Here is a 15320-nt window from a genome sequence, read left to right as displayed (position 1 = left end):
TTTGGTCTAATGACAGCAAAATGGCCACCAGCAACAAAAGAGTGGGACTGAGGACAATACTTGTCCACGAACAAAGTCGGTCCAAGGAGTAGAGCAGAGCGAGAGAGTTTATAATTGAGAACCAGCATCTTCTTGCCAGAATTTGGGGTCAGCCCCTTTTTAAGGACTTTAATGGTTTCTTTTTGTTCCTTTTCCTCAGGATTCCCTGTCTTTGCCTGGAAAGGAGAGTCAGAAGATGACTTTTGGTGGTGCATTGACAGATGTGTGAATGTGGAGGGCTGGCAGCCAAACATGGTGGGTTAGATTTCTGCGAACACACTTCCGTGGGGGCCCGGGAGTGTGGGGTAGAAAGGGAGGCTCTGGTCTAGGAGAGGGTTTCCCAACAGGAAAGAAGGGTGATGACTCCTTTTCTATCCGGTGTACCTGGGCTTCCAACAGAACTAGATGCTTATGCTCAGGCACCCCAAGAATGTTGAACCTCTTTATGGCCTCAATGTACCATAATGATTAGTGGCGATCTTAGAGTCATTCATATTCACCAGCAACATTAAAATACCGCTCTGTATTTACACATGGTTGATTAGAAAGTAAGACTGATGAGTTACCATCCCCTAACAACAAGAATCTGAACACGTGTGCATGCGCACTCACACCTCCTATGGTACCCAGCTCTCTCTCTCTCTCGAATCATTGCTAAATTTATAGTAAACATGAAGGGTTTCCAAGTTCAAATTTCTTCTCTCTCTTCATTTGCCACCTTAAGAAAGATAACCAGGCAGAGATTAGGTATTTTTATTTTTGCTTTGTTTTTATTCTCAAAGGCTGATAGCATATTAGATTCACAAAGAGAAGAAGAAAGCTGTGCAAAGTATGAGGCACTCCTACTTTACAAACATTTCTGCAGAGAAAAGTGAGAAGAGAAATTAAGCAATCAACTGAAAAATGAATCCTTGACACTGTAGTCCAACTCTTGCTTGCTGCTAAATCCTGCAGAGCAGGCCTCACCTGGATGCAGCAGAGGAAAGCAGCCCAGCTTTCTGGACTCTGTGGTTCCGATCACATTGCACCAAATGCTGGTTTGAGGAAACTGGGTTAAAGCCTTCATGTCCTGGAAGGGAGGGAGGAGTCAGCTGCAAGATGAGTCAGCTCATTCCAACAAAGTTAAACAGTAATAGGAGGGAGTGTGACTGACAGGCACTAAAGAAGATAGACCAGGGGATTTCTACTGGAAATGTAACAATAATTTTATAGTCATGAGCATGGGGAGGACATGAGATTATTCTCAGAGAGCTTTTATAGACTGTAGAGCCAGCACAAACATCTGGAAAGGATAATGAAGAGGGTAAGACAAGGATAAAAACAGTTGTCACCCCAGAAAACAGGACCCATGCCCCTTCGGATCCTGTCAAGATCTAGTACTTTCCCTTGCTTTCCAAACTCAGGAAGATTTCCTGGTGACAAGAATTTTCTGCAGTAGAGTTACATGGTGAGAATTGTGGGCTACATTCATTGAGTACATATTAGGGATAGCACGTGCCTGCCTGCATTAGACACCTAGACAAGAATAGTGGGACTTCAGAGTCTCAGGAGTTTCCAATTGCTCAGTCTTTTCTGTCTGACCTTTTGTGTGGCTACAGAATCAGAGGCCGCGAGGGGAAACTCCATGAGGGATTTCATATGTGCGGAAAGGGAGAGAGAGACTCAGAGGAGCCTTTCTGTTTCTTAGGGCAACTGTTCGGAGGGGTTTTACTGGGAGAAAATGGAGCACAAACTTAGAGTATGGAATAAGTACAGCATTTTAATGAGAGCTCTGTCTTGAATCCCCCTGCTCTCAAATAAGGGCTAGTGGAGTCAGAGAAAATAATTGTAGATCAAGAGCAAAAGCAGAAAAGACATCAGGTGATAGACGTGAGGCTGGGGATTTAGTGTGCCCGGCGGTCCAGGATGGCATTTTTGGCACTTTCAGTAATGTTGGTAGTGGATGGACTGCACATCGGGGGCATGCTAATAGAGGGCGATGCTGTGCTGTGGGACTTTCCAGGAGGGAGGGTGTAACAATTTGGAAAGTGCTGCCAAGCGTTTCTGACAGCTAGGTGAAGGGCTGATATGCCACAGTCTGGTGCTGAATCGTATGCTAGCTGATCTTTCTTCAGCTTATTTATAATTCAAAAACTTTCTTCTGCTGATGAAAGCTCCAGTGGGCACAGCATTGTGTTTATCTTTAATCCCAACCGGAACTAGTGATGAGCGGCTCAGAGGCATGCTTCGCACACTTACATACTGCACAGTTCCCTGGTTATTTTTAATTTGGCCATAGAGGGTGTGAGGTTGTGCTGGGCAAAGCCCTACAGCACCGCCTGATGTTTTGGTAGGAGAGCGCCTGTACTTGGGGAGAAGTAAAGGACTCATGAATAGGTTTTATGAGCCATTGTTCTGGGAGGAAGACTTAATTATCTGGCTTTATTTAATCTAAGCTTGACTGACTATATTTAAAGTCCTGATTTTAATGAATAGAAAATATGCTCAGATAGATTTAGACTTTCTGAATATCTGTAGTATTTTTAAGAACTAGTGGTTTAGATAACCACTCAAGTTATTAGACCATAGAAAATGCTCCTTGTGTTGCTATGTACTTTGCTTTATTATTGGGTGTGTCATGGGGAAAGGTCATTTGGCTGTGAGAATTACAGTTGGTCTTTCACCCCTCATTGTCTTTTACTTCAGTATAATGACTGTTCGGTCATTATACTGGCTTTAAGTTACTTTGCATACCATGTGGGGAATTTGAAATATTTGTAAATTGATAATTAGCAATTGTGGTACAAGACCCAGAGAAGCACTGGAAACATTGAGCCTTCTGCAAAAACAAATAATATTATTGTTGCTTATTATTGCAGATCTTAGATGATGGAGGGGATCTCACTCACTGGATTTATAAGAAGTATCCCAACATGTTTAAGAAAATCAAGGGCATAGTAGAGGAGAGTGTAACTGGAGTCCATAGGTAAGATTTGACATTGGCGTAACTAGTTTTATGCAGCCTAGACAGACATTCTCACAATCACATTCTTGTAGAATGTATTACGTTAAAAATTGGAACCTACTTTGAGGTAATGAAATCTGAGTCTGCACACGTGTTTTTTTAAATAACAATACAAGTGGCAAATCTAATACAGTAAGGGCAGGGACGGGTCAGGGAACAAGTGTGGTCCTCATATTTTCTAGCCATTGTAATACAGTGACCGCTTGTCCTTTTTTGGATGAATTATCTTATGCAATAGAGATTTCTTGAACTTCTGCAGTGAAACAGGAACAGCTCTAAGAACCGTGCCAGGGATCTGGCACGAGGCAAAACAGACCAAACCCGGGCCTTGATGATGCTTCGTCCTTACGTAGAGGGTGAGGACCTAAGGTTCTTCTTCTCAAATGAGCAGTAATCCCCTAAGCAAAACTGAAATCATTTCTGTTTACTGTTATTCACCCAGGAAGAACGGAAAGTATGAAATGAGCTTTAGGGAAGTAAATTCTGAATGAGCCACGAGGACCACATCAGTAGTCTGTGACCTTTTTGAATATGCAAAACACTGTACTTTCAGACTCTTAGAGAGGGATGGATTTTGAATAAAACACCTGGTTCTGATTTTAGTTGTCTTGATTTTTAAAAATCCTATATATAGATATACATATTTATAGGTATGTGTATTGAGATTATAAAATTGAGACCGAAAGTTCACGTTGTTGCATTAGAGTACTGGGATTAAAATAGTAATTAAAGGTAATTTTTATAATTAAAAAGGAATAAAATTAATAAGTAATTTTACATTTTAATCTTTATAATTTAGAGGTGGGTAAGAGGTTTTCCCCACAATGCTTTTTGACTAAGATCTTCATTCTCAGCTATATACAGACACTAGACAGTCTTTATTGTCCTATGTATGCCTAATGGGACAAACTAGTCACGTCTTGTGCTCTCTTGCCTCCCAGTCCACATCTTTCTGGAATTTGGTATGAAATCGACAGCAGATCCGGCATCTCACTGTTTTGTGTTCTTCTTGATTCCCCATCCTCAGGCTGTACCAGCTGTCCAAAGCGGGGAAGCTCTGCGTCCCGGCCATGAACGTCAATGACTCGGTCACTAAACAGAAATTTGACAACCTCTACTGTTGCCGTGAATCAATTCTTGATGGGTAATTTTTTTAAAATTATCTTTGGGAGGAACTTGAGTTGTTGAGGTGAGGTTCTAAGTATTTTGATTTTGGTTATTTCTGGAAATGATTCATGTAGCACCTCCAAGTCTATCATCACATCATATTCAGCATTTATAACCCAGAGCCTCCATTGCTCTCACTATTACAAGCAAATCTATACTCCTTTTTTTAAAAGAGTTATTTATTTATTTTTAGAGAGAGAGGAAGGGAGGGAGAAAGAGAAAGAAAAAGAAACATTAGTGTGTGGTTGCCTCTCATGTGCCCCCTACTGGGGGCCTTGCCTGAAACACAGGCACGTGCCCTGACTGGGAATCGAACCAGCGACCCCTTGGTTCTCAGGCCAGCTCTCAATCCACTGAGGCACACCAGCCAGGGCCAAAAAGAAATCAAGCTAGCCCCTGTCTGTTGGTGGCAGAGTTTTATTTGATAATGCTAACAGGCCTGAGAGACACTAACTAACGTCATTATAAATATGTAAGTATCTTTGATAGTTTGGGAAGAGGTTCCCGATGTTCCTGTTCTAAGTCATATTGCCAGTTCTTAAGCTCCAACTATCATGTAATTCTCTCACCATCTGGAAAGCTATGGTGCACAGAGTTCAGTCTCAGAGGCATTTCTAGTTTTTCAAATTTGTAAGGATTGAACATCTGACAAAATCCGCTCAGATATATACCGAACGCTCTGTTCTTCCCATACCCAGTTTCTGTTTCTACACTGGTGCCCTGACGTTATTTCCACTGTTGCTAGGAAGGCGCAGTGATTCCCTCTCTGAAACAGTCTCCCTCAAGCAGAGGTCAATGGGAAAGTGAAGAAAAGGCCTGTGGGCGCCGTTACCCGCCAGTCCGGACCCCAGGCACTCTGCAGCGCCACGGGCACTGGAGCCGGAAAGGCCTTGGTTAGACTCTCGGTTCTACCGTTTATTAACTGTAAGGCTTTGGAGTAGTTATTTAACCTTTCTGCACCCATTTCCTTATCTGTAAAATGGTGACAGTCAGACCTCCTTCATGGAGTTGTTGTGAAGGTTAAATGAGCTACGGTATGAATCCCAGTGGTCGGTGGTAGTTCCCTTGTTCCGGAACTCTGTACAGAACTAGGATTGATTTCAATCTTAGGGGAAGCTTTTTGCTTTGAAATCTTTTTTTTTGGGCGGGGGGGCGGGGGTGAGGAGCAGGATATTCAATGCAGATTTGAGCTATTATTCATTATTATTTCTTTGAGTCAGTAGTATTAGATAGATTGTACATATTAGATAGATTGTACATGAATTCTCAGTCCATGAGTCTGTTTATAGACTGTCCTAGTTCTGTCCACATTTAAATGTTATTACAATGAAAATAGCCTTGTGCCTGATAAAATCAGTAAGAATCTGGGTATATATTTGCTCATCCACAATTAAGTGTCTTGTAGATTTTTCGGGTCTCAAGTCTATGAGCCTAAAATCTGCCTATACTGGATTCAGTGAACGATACATAAAGGTACTTATACTAGTTCATAAACATGGACAGAGTCCCTCCTAAGCAGTGTTAACCCCATGGGTAAGAAAAATTCTTTAACATCAGATGTGTGTGAAAGTGAGAGTAAGATGCAGAACAGAAGTTAGGGTTAATGAAGAAACAAGCAAACATAATGATCTACCAGAAAGCGGCTGAGTTGGTAAGAGCTCACTGGCACCTTCAGGTGGTAAGAAACTTTCTGAGTGGGTCATGGGCAGATGTTCCTCTTAGAGGAATTGAGAGCAGGGGGGATTAAAGAGAAAGCAAAGTGTGCCCCAGGGAAGGCTGCAATGGAAAGGAGGGGACATTCGGTCCAACAGAGTCCGTACGAGGAAAGGGTCAGTGACCACGCTTCTGTAGTTCTGAGCTGGCTGCGCACTACACCACGAGCTCTGTGGGAATGGCCCGCTGACTCCGAGAGGGTGCTTCTGTAATTGGTCTGCAATGCCAGAAAGCAGTGCAAAGGTAGACTTCTGGAGACTGAGGTGCCACTTGGTAGGGAGACTAAAAATATCCCAGATATGATTTTCAGATCGTAAAATAGATTGTATTTTAGGAACTCTTCTAGAGGGCCTGGGACTAGAAGAATTAGAAGTCAGAGACTTGACATGACACATCACCAGCAGTCAACCCACCTCCATCCCCCTAACACATCTGTTCATTCAAACTCCTTTGGGGGTGTAAAGTGGGGTACACTTTACCAGAAGCTTTGACTGATGTCTTTTCTATCCTTTATCCTTGAACCTTGAGGAAAATGTGAGAACCCAAGATCACAAGAGAAATGATACCTAACTGGAATCCATCTAGGTCTTAGCCTATCGTTTGCAGAGTGGCAAGTTGGTGAAGTTTCCTTTCTACCACATAGCCATTTGTTGTCAGGGAAGGCTGCAGGAAGTGGTTGGGAAGAGAGGCAGAAAGGCTGGAGGTTAGTCAAAGCAAAGGAGGCTGAGAAATACGAACTATTGATTTTCTTTGCTCTGCCCCTCCAGGGGCTCTGCTCTCAGCCCCTCCAGGACCATTCTCCTAAACTCTGATTTTTGAGTGTGGTCCTGCCAGACTAGACTTCTCTCTTCACTCAACTAAGAATTGCCTCTGCACTTAATGGATATTTACTGAGTTTCATTTGGGTTTAGAGTTATACTAGTTCCTCTTGAGTGGAGTTGTCAAATCATTAAAAAGGCAGGATAAACTCTTCAACAGGAGAGGTTAAGTAGAAGTAAGTAGAATGACCCACAAATATTTGTCTATTTCAGAATAGGCTGCTTTTAGTTGAAAACCTTTTAATGTTTAAAAGTTACTTTGTAGTTTATAGCTGCTTCCCTTCCCATACCACTTCCAAAACAAGGGGAAAGAAAGAAGGAAAAAACGAAACGACATATAATTGCAATTGACTGGATAGCATGGAGTGAGAAAATACATATTTTATTAAACCTTTCTTTCTGGTATTAAACGTTTTTATAGGGTAGAAACCAGGTTTTCTTTCAAAATTAGGGGAGGGGGAATCCATAAAACATGAAAACAAGGAGCACAATCTAATCTCAAGGGAGAAATGAAAAGATTTTTCTGATGGATTTTTTCTTCTGCCAGACTGAAAAGGACAACAGACATGATGTTCGGTGGGAAGCAGGTGGTGGTCTGCGGCTACGGAGAGGTAAGGCTCACCCTCTCAGGTATTAGGTGTTCAAAATGCACTTTGCTGAAATAAAGTAGAATTTTTCCTTTGTATGGATGTAAGAGGACATTCATCTACCACTTTAGATGCGGGGTCGGTGGGCAGAGTCTTTGGAGACTCTCTGGTCAAAATAAAATGTTTCTTTTTCCCTTTGCCTTTTTGCCCTTTTTTTTCTTAATTTGATTTTCTGACTGTTCCAGTTTCTGATGTTCTTTTAGCTTGTGTTTTGATTATAAATCGTGAGAGTGGGTGTTTCTTATGCACATGTGTGTGCTAAGCAGGGGCTAGGAGTTTTGTATGAGCCGTATTCATTTATTTGTTTTTCTTATTTCTCCCCACGCATGAATCTATTCATTGAAATTCCTTTGGGGGCGTACAATGGGGGACGCTTTACCAGAAGCTTTGAGAAACTGTTTTCTTGTGGACTTTCCTTATTATGTGTACTTCCTCCCCTTTTCAGGTGGGGAAGGGGTGCTGTGCCGCCTTAAAAGCCATGGGCTCCATTGTGTATGTGACTGAGATTGACCCCATCTGTGCTCTTCAAGCCTGGTAAGCACGCAGGAGACTTGCTGTATCCTCGGCACCACCGTCTGACCTGTGACCTCGTGGCTGCCTCCAGAGAATGGCCTGGTTAACTCCACAGTTTAACTTAGAGGGGTCCCGATCCTGAAAGAGGCTGCCTTTCACCGTACACGTCTGTCTTTCAGCGGCCAAGGAGCTCTGCTCAGAGAGAACAAAGACTATCAGAAAGGCTAAAATTTAGAATTCCTATGGAAATAGCCCCAGCCTTGACCTGGAGAACAAGTAGCCCCTTACCTTCTCCATATATAATCCTTCTCCCTTTGAAAAACGATCCAAAAAGAGTCAGGCTGCTACCAGATCCTTTCTCATATGATACACTGAAAGGGCCCCTCTGTACTAGTCCTCCCCAAACTCTGTAGCCTAAAGCTAATCAGGAGGACACACCAGACACATCCAGATTAGGGGAAAATCTGTTAACTGAGTGAAGGGTGTGTGGGAGTTGTTTATAATATTGTCTATTTTTTTAAAGATTTTATTTATTCTCAGAGAGAAGGGAAGGGAGGGAGAGAAACATCAATGTGTGGTTGCCCCTCAAGTGTCCCCCACTGGAGGAGACCTGGCCCGCAACCCAGGCATGTGCCCTGACTGGGAATCGAACCAGCGATCCTTTGGTTCAGAGTCCAGCACTCAATCCACTGAACCGTACCAGCCAGGGCTGTATTCTTAAAATTCTTAAATTTGAAATGATTCCAAAAGTAAAAAGTTATGAAAAGAGAATAGTTTCTTTCCCATCTGTAAAATGTGGGTACTCTTATGAACCTCAACGAGTTGTGAAAGTTTAGTAACGTATATTTATGTTATAATGCATGAGCATATATAATAATCATATAATTATATAAAGTGCAGCCCTGCTGCCACCTACTAAGTGCTGACTGAATGGTAGCTATTGTTAAGATTGTCTCTTCATCCTCAACAGGATGGAGGGACCACTGTCCCTGAGAAGTACTGCAGAGCCCCGGTGTCTGTAGCCTGGGTAACCCACCCAGTCTGTACCATTAACCCTTCAGAGGAAAGTACCCAGGATGGCCCTGGCTGGTGGGGCTCAGTGGCCTGAGTGCCGACCTGGGAATCGAAAGGTCACCAGTTCCATTCCCAGTCAGGGCACATGTCTGGGATTGCCAGCCAGGTCCCCAGTGTGGGCGTTTGAGAGGCAACCACACATTGATGTTTCTCTTCTTCTCTCCCTCCCTTCCCCTTGGTCTAAATAAATAAAAATGTTAAAAAAGAAAAGAAAGTACCCAGGATAGATGAGGCATGGCATAAAGATTTCATTATAACCACTTCTCCCTGTTCTACCATTCCTCATGCCTCCTAGCCATAAACTCACAGATTACTCCAGCAGAGTTGGTAGCCTTCTCTGAGCCAGGGATCCAGCACACCGTTCTAGTACTTTCAGGATTCATTAGAGAAACCTGAACCTGCTTTAATACCAATTGAGATACTGATTCAAATTCTACACATGAACTGATCACTTACTATGCATTAGATACTGTGCTCCGTAGTGGGGATGAATGAGATGAATAGATGAATGAGACAGGACAAATACGAAAGTAACCACTGCACGGTGCAGTGAGTGCTATGATGAAGGTGAACAGCACATGCTCTTTTAGGAGCACAAAGGAGAAATATCTAACAAATGGTCAAGGGGGCAGGGTTGAAAGAAGTGTCAGTACAGTCTTGAAACTTGTATAACTGATTTCTTAGTTTGGAAATAAATTCTATAGTCGCCAAGGAAGGAGAGAGCACAGTTTATGTAAGAAGCTTGAAATATTTTAATGTAGCTGGCTGCTGGGATAAATTTGGAAGGAGTATAATATCTGAGGTAGGAATGATATGTCAGCATAATCGTATATCAGTATAAGTATTTGGGTCTTATCCTAAGAGCAGGCAGTCTCACTGAAGTCTTTCAAACAAGGAAGTGGCGTGATCCAAATTGCGTTGAGGGAAAACACCCCACAAAATGAATTAGAGAGGCATAAACCTGGAAATGATGAGCCTGGGCCAGGAGCTACTGTAGTAACATAGACAAAATAAATAAAGCCTGAACGTAAACAAGGCCAGCATGTATGGAGAAGAACGGACAGATTCTAGGGATTTTAAGGAAAAAGAACCAACCACATTTGGTGACAGCTTCAATTAGGAAGAGTCAGTGGGCTCAGATATTCTAGTTTATCTGGCTTGTATAATTGGGTGAACAATTCATGCTAATAATCAATATAGAAAAAGAAGTAGGTAGGGTGGGGGTGTGGAGAAGATAATGAGTTTCTTTTCAAACCCGGTTTGAGATCCTTGTGGGGCATCCAAAAACAGCTCTCCAGTAGATACTTTAATCCATGGCTCTGAAGCTTTGGAGAGATCTCAGCTAAAGATAACAGATGCACAAGTCAGCCACCGATGAGGGGTCATTTATAGCTGAGGAAAGGGTATGAGAAGTGCTGAAAGAAGAGAGGAAAGAGGCCCAGGCCCGGTTTCTCAGTTGGTTGCAACATCGTCCCATACCCCAAAAGGTTGCCAGTTAGATCCCCGGTCAGGGCACATACCTAGGTTGCGGGGTCAGGGGGTGCAGGGGAGGCAACCAATCAGCGTTTATCCCTCACATCAATGTTTCTCTCTAAATAAATAAATCAATAAACATATCCTTGGGTGAGGATTTTTAAAAAGGAGTAGAGAAAAGAGTGCCCTACACTGTACCAACATTTAAAGATTGACCGAGGCTGAGAAGGAGCAGTCAGAGAAGTAGGAAAAACAGTGCCATGGGCTCCAAGGAGTATAGTGATTTAAGAAGGCAAAGAACGTTTGATGCAGAAAGGAAATCAAATAATAGAAGAGTCTAAAAAATTCTACTTTGGCATTCAGGAGATCGTTGTTGATCTTGGGGAGAGCAGTTTCCGTGGGGAGTAGGTTCAATGGTAAAATGGCACTTACTAGAAACTAGATTGGGGAATCTCATGGTTAACACTGTCTCCATATTTTCAAGAAGAACTGGGTTCCAGTGATGTGAAAGAACCTTGTATTTCTGTCCTATGTGAACTGATTTGAATTCTTCACACTAAATATAGTTTAGCTCTATCAAGAAGTGACAATGTAGGTACTAAAGCATTGACAATAGCTTTTGAGATTCTGTGGTAAAAAAAAAGCTTCTGAGCTGTCTACTTAGGTTAATTGATCATGTTTTATTTCTACAGTATGGATGGATTTCGACTGGTGAAATTGAATGAGGTCATCCGACAAGTGGATATTGTTATTACCTGTACAGGTATGATTATAACACATAAAATGGGGTGGCACTTGGGAACACTTTTAGGGAACAAATGAAAAATGACTGCAACTATTCCGAATGAAACCAAACTCTGAAAGCCAGAAATAGTAATCCACAAAACCAGTCAACCTTTTGTATTCTTCCCGTCTCTTTGGAGCTCTGACCAAAAGTCCACCTTCCGGTCATTCCTAGAGGAAGTTCCCTCCCCACCTCTTTGTTCTATGTCTCTGTCCATTTTCAACCACCGGAGAGATGGCTAGAGATGAGTTTTATATGGGAAGCCAGATCTTATATTTGTACATTTGATTTTTTAATTTTACTTCCAAAACTAATATATATTTCTTTCTAGTCCCTGCAATTAAAGCAAAGGTAGAGCAAGATTCTTCATAGTTACCGAAAGGAGGAAAGAGGAAAGGCAGTTGTGTTCATTCTAAAGGTAGATTTTGAGTTTTAGAGAGGAATATGCAGACATGGCTGGCTAGCTTTCTTGGACTGCGATTTTATCTTTATGGTAGAGCCATAAACTGTTGGAACATCGGTTTTCTTTTATAATTACATTTTAGAGGAAGAAAATTGGAATATTTAAGAATAAAAGTATATATGTAGGCTCAGGAAGTTCTGGGGGCAGAGAAGAGGGATCACAAGAAACTGTCCTTGCTTCCCCTCAGTTCATTAATCTATTTTTAAAAATAGATTTATTGAGATCTAATTCACATACCATAGATTTCACCCACTTGAGTTTACAGTTTAAAGTGTTTTACCAAATTCATATGCTCATACACCCATCACCACAAACTAATTTCTTTATTGAGATATAATCCACATATCAAAAAACTCACCCTATGTACTCTTCAATGGTTTATTTAGTTATTTTTTAACCCTCCCCTGAGAATATTTTATTACTGATTTTTGGAGAGAGGGGGAGAGAGAGAGAGAGAGAAAGAAGCATCCGTGTGAGAAAGAAACACTGAGGGATCACCTCTCCACGTGCCCCAACCGGGGGTCGGTACTGCAACCTCGATGTGTGTCCTGACTGGGAATCAAACCCGCAACCTTTGGTGTACAGGCCAATGTTCCAACCAACTGAGCCACCCAGGCAGGGCCAGTGGTTTTGCTTGTTTGTTTGTTTTTGCTTTAAAAAGGTCTATTTTTTAAATTCCAGAACATTTTCATCATCCCCAAAAGAAACCTCATACTTTGAGCAGTCGCTTCTCATTCCGCCCTCTACCTTCCCTCAGCCCTAGGCAACCATTCATCTGTCTGTGTAGATTTGCCTGTTTAGACATTTCACATAAATGGAATCACACAGTATGTGGTCTTCTGTTACCGGCTCTTTTTAATTCAACATAATGTCAATGTTCATATTGTGGCATGCATAATATTTCATTTCTTTTTATTGCTGAATACTATTCCATTTTAAGGATACACTATACCAGATTTTATTTATCCATTTATCAGTTGATGGACACTTGAGTCATCTTCACTTTTAGGCTATTAAGAAAAATGCTGCTGTTGCTGTGGAAAGCAGTACGGAGGTTCCTCAAAAAATTAAAAATGGATCTGCCTTATGACCCAACGATTCCACTTCTGGGTATATATCTGTAGAAACCACAAACACTAATTCAAAAGAACATATGTACCCCTATGTCCATTGCAGCATTATATACAATAGCCAAGATATGCAAGCAACCCAAGTGCCCATTAATACACAAGTGGATAAAAAAAGTTGTGGTACATATATACCTATATTAAAGAGCTATAAAAAATACGAAATCTTATTTATCATTTGCTTCAGCATGGATGGACTGAGAGGGCATTATGCTAAGTGAAGTAAGTGAGACAGAGAAAGACAAATACCGTGTGATTTCATTTATTGTATATGTGGAATCTAAAGAACAAAACAGGTGAACAAAGAAAATAGGAACAGACTTATAAATACGTAGAACAGACTAATGGTTGACAGAGGGGAGGGAGTTGGGGGGACTGGGTGGAAAAGGTGAAGGGGTTAAGAAGTACAAATTGGTAGTCACAAAACAGTCACAGGGATGTAAAGTACAGCACAGGGCGTATAGTCATTAATACTGTAATGACAGTGTGTGATGCCATACATAGTTGGGGGACCCCTTTGTAAAGCATATGATTGCCTAACCACTATCCTGTACACCTAAAGCAAATACAAAATAATATTGAATGTATGAGAAAAAGAATAATGCCTCTGTGAACCCTGCGTGAGAGTTTTTCTGTGAACATGTTTTCAGTTTTCTTGGGTGGAATTGCTGGGTCACATGGTAACTCTACTTTTAACATTTTGAGGAATTGCCAGACTTTTCTAAAGTGACCCCACCATTTTATGCATGAGAACTGCAGTTTCTTCACATCCTTGCCAGTATTTGTTGATGTCTGTCTTTTGCTGATGCCGTCCCAGCAGGCGTGAAGCAGTGTCTCACTGTGGCTTTGCTGAGCACTTCCCTGATGATGCTGAGCATCTTTTCATGTGCCTCTTGGCACATCTTTGTTTGTACATCTTTTTCTTAAAGAAATGTCTATATGGGTCATTTGCTCATTTTTTTAAAAAAGACTTTATTTATTTATTTTTAGAGATAATTAAAGGGAGTAAAAGGGTGGGAGAGAAATATCGATGTTTGAGGGAAACATCAACCGGCTGCCTCTTGCACCCCTCTAGCTGGAGACCTGGCCTGCAACTCAGACATGTGCCCTGACCAGGAATTGAACTGGTGACCTTTTGGCTTGTGGGATGACACCCAACCCACTGAGCCACACCAGTCAGGGCATTTGTTCATTTTTAAGTTGGGTTGTCATTTCATTGAGTTGTCTAAGAGTTCTTTACAAATTTTGGATACAAGTTCCTTATCTGTTATATGATTTGCAAATATTTATTATTTGTAGCAGAAGAGTTTTCATTTCAGTGTGGTTTGGTTTGTTTACTCTTTTTTTGTGTGTGTGGTTCTTATGCTTTAGATGTTATATCTAAGAAACCATTATCTAACTTAAAGTTAGAAAGATGTATTGTTTTGCTAAGAGTTTTAGTTTGGGCTCTTACATTTATTAGGTCTCTGATCCACTTCAAGTTAAATTGTGCGTGTGGTGTGAGGTAGGGGTCCAGCTTCATCCCTTCTCACGTAGCTGTCTCTTCTGCCTTTAAGGGAACAAGAACGTAGTGACCAGAGAGCACTTAGACCGCATGAAGAACGGCTGCATTGTTTGCAACATGGGCCATTCCAACACGGAGATCGATGTGGTAAGATTAAGTGACTCATCACTGGGGGCTTTTTCGTTTCTCTTTGCCAAGAAAAAAAAACTGGAAGAGGAAAGAGCAGGGTCACCAGCCGTCCTAAATGTGCCTGTCCTGGCAGAGCCGTCCACAGTCTGTTCACTTACTAGCCTTATGCTCTGTGCTTGTGGATAATGTAAAGCTTCCTTGTCTCAATGTGATCATTTCAAATGATTATTGTCTTCCACCCAAGCTTGATACCTACTTACACTGTAAGCCATTTTATCTTTATGTTTAGGAGTCAGAGCTGTGTAAATTCAAAACGACAAAAAGGGTCTAATAAATGTGAGTTTGTTTTTATAAAATGGTAGTCAGTATCTTGGGGATGTTTAATCTTACCATAAAAGTGAGATATGTAGGTTGGTTTAAGGAAGTAAGTCCAGGTAGTGAAATCTATGTGCTGGAATGAGAACACAGCTTACGTTTGACTGTGTCTGGCAAACCCTATGGTTTCTTTTTTCTCTCTCCCTCTTTCACTGGTCTCAGTCTCCCCTGGACTGTTTTCCAAACGTATAGTAATTAGATCTGTAGGTGCCACAATCAACTCAGTGGCACGTGTTCCTCGTATTCCTCAAACCTGGAAAATAAATCACTTTGGCCCTCTAATTTGATTATATTCACCCTAAAATTTTTCAATCCAATATAACTAAGTTGCCCAAGTAATAGTTAATAGAAGTGTTATTTATTTCTTTTCAGACTTACCAAAGTATCTCTCATTGTGACTTTCACTCTGGTTTTAAATTTTTGTGGCATTTTTCTGGCACAACTGTATTTCTCTCTGGGTAAATGGCTCAAGCAAAGCATGCTTTTATCT

The 15320-nt window shown here is 41.4% G+C and overlaps 1 protein-coding gene across 4 annotated transcripts in view; it reads left to right on the top strand.

The window, feature by feature from the left end:
- The window catches only part of AHCYL2 (adenosylhomocysteinase like 2), a 155251-nt gene that overhangs the window by 126965 nt on the left and 12966 nt on the right, over positions 1-15320 (top strand). For all 4 annotated transcript variants that reach the window (XM_053657087.1, XM_053657086.1, XM_037165809.2 and 1 more), the window contains exons 6-12: positions 200-294; positions 2898-3004; positions 4071-4187; positions 7289-7352; positions 7834-7922; positions 11141-11211; positions 14379-14473. In XM_053657087.1, the coding sequence (XP_053513062.1) occupies positions 200-294; positions 2898-3004; positions 4071-4187; positions 7289-7352; positions 7834-7922; positions 11141-11211; positions 14379-14473 (638 nt within the window). The remainder of the gene's footprint in view (positions 1-199; positions 295-2897; positions 3005-4070; positions 4188-7288; positions 7353-7833; positions 7923-11140; positions 11212-14378; positions 14474-15320) is intronic.

Source organism: Artibeus jamaicensis, unplaced genomic scaffold, assembly GCF_021234435.1.
Source record: "Artibeus jamaicensis isolate MK-2021 breed Jamaican fruit bat unplaced genomic scaffold, CSHL_Jam_final scaffold_3307, whole genome shotgun sequence".
Classification (NCBI taxonomy): Eukaryota; Metazoa; Chordata; class Mammalia; order Chiroptera; family Phyllostomidae; genus Artibeus; species Artibeus jamaicensis.
The sequence above is the reverse complement of the archived record's forward strand: the minus strand, read 5'-3'. Positions and strand labels throughout refer to the sequence as shown.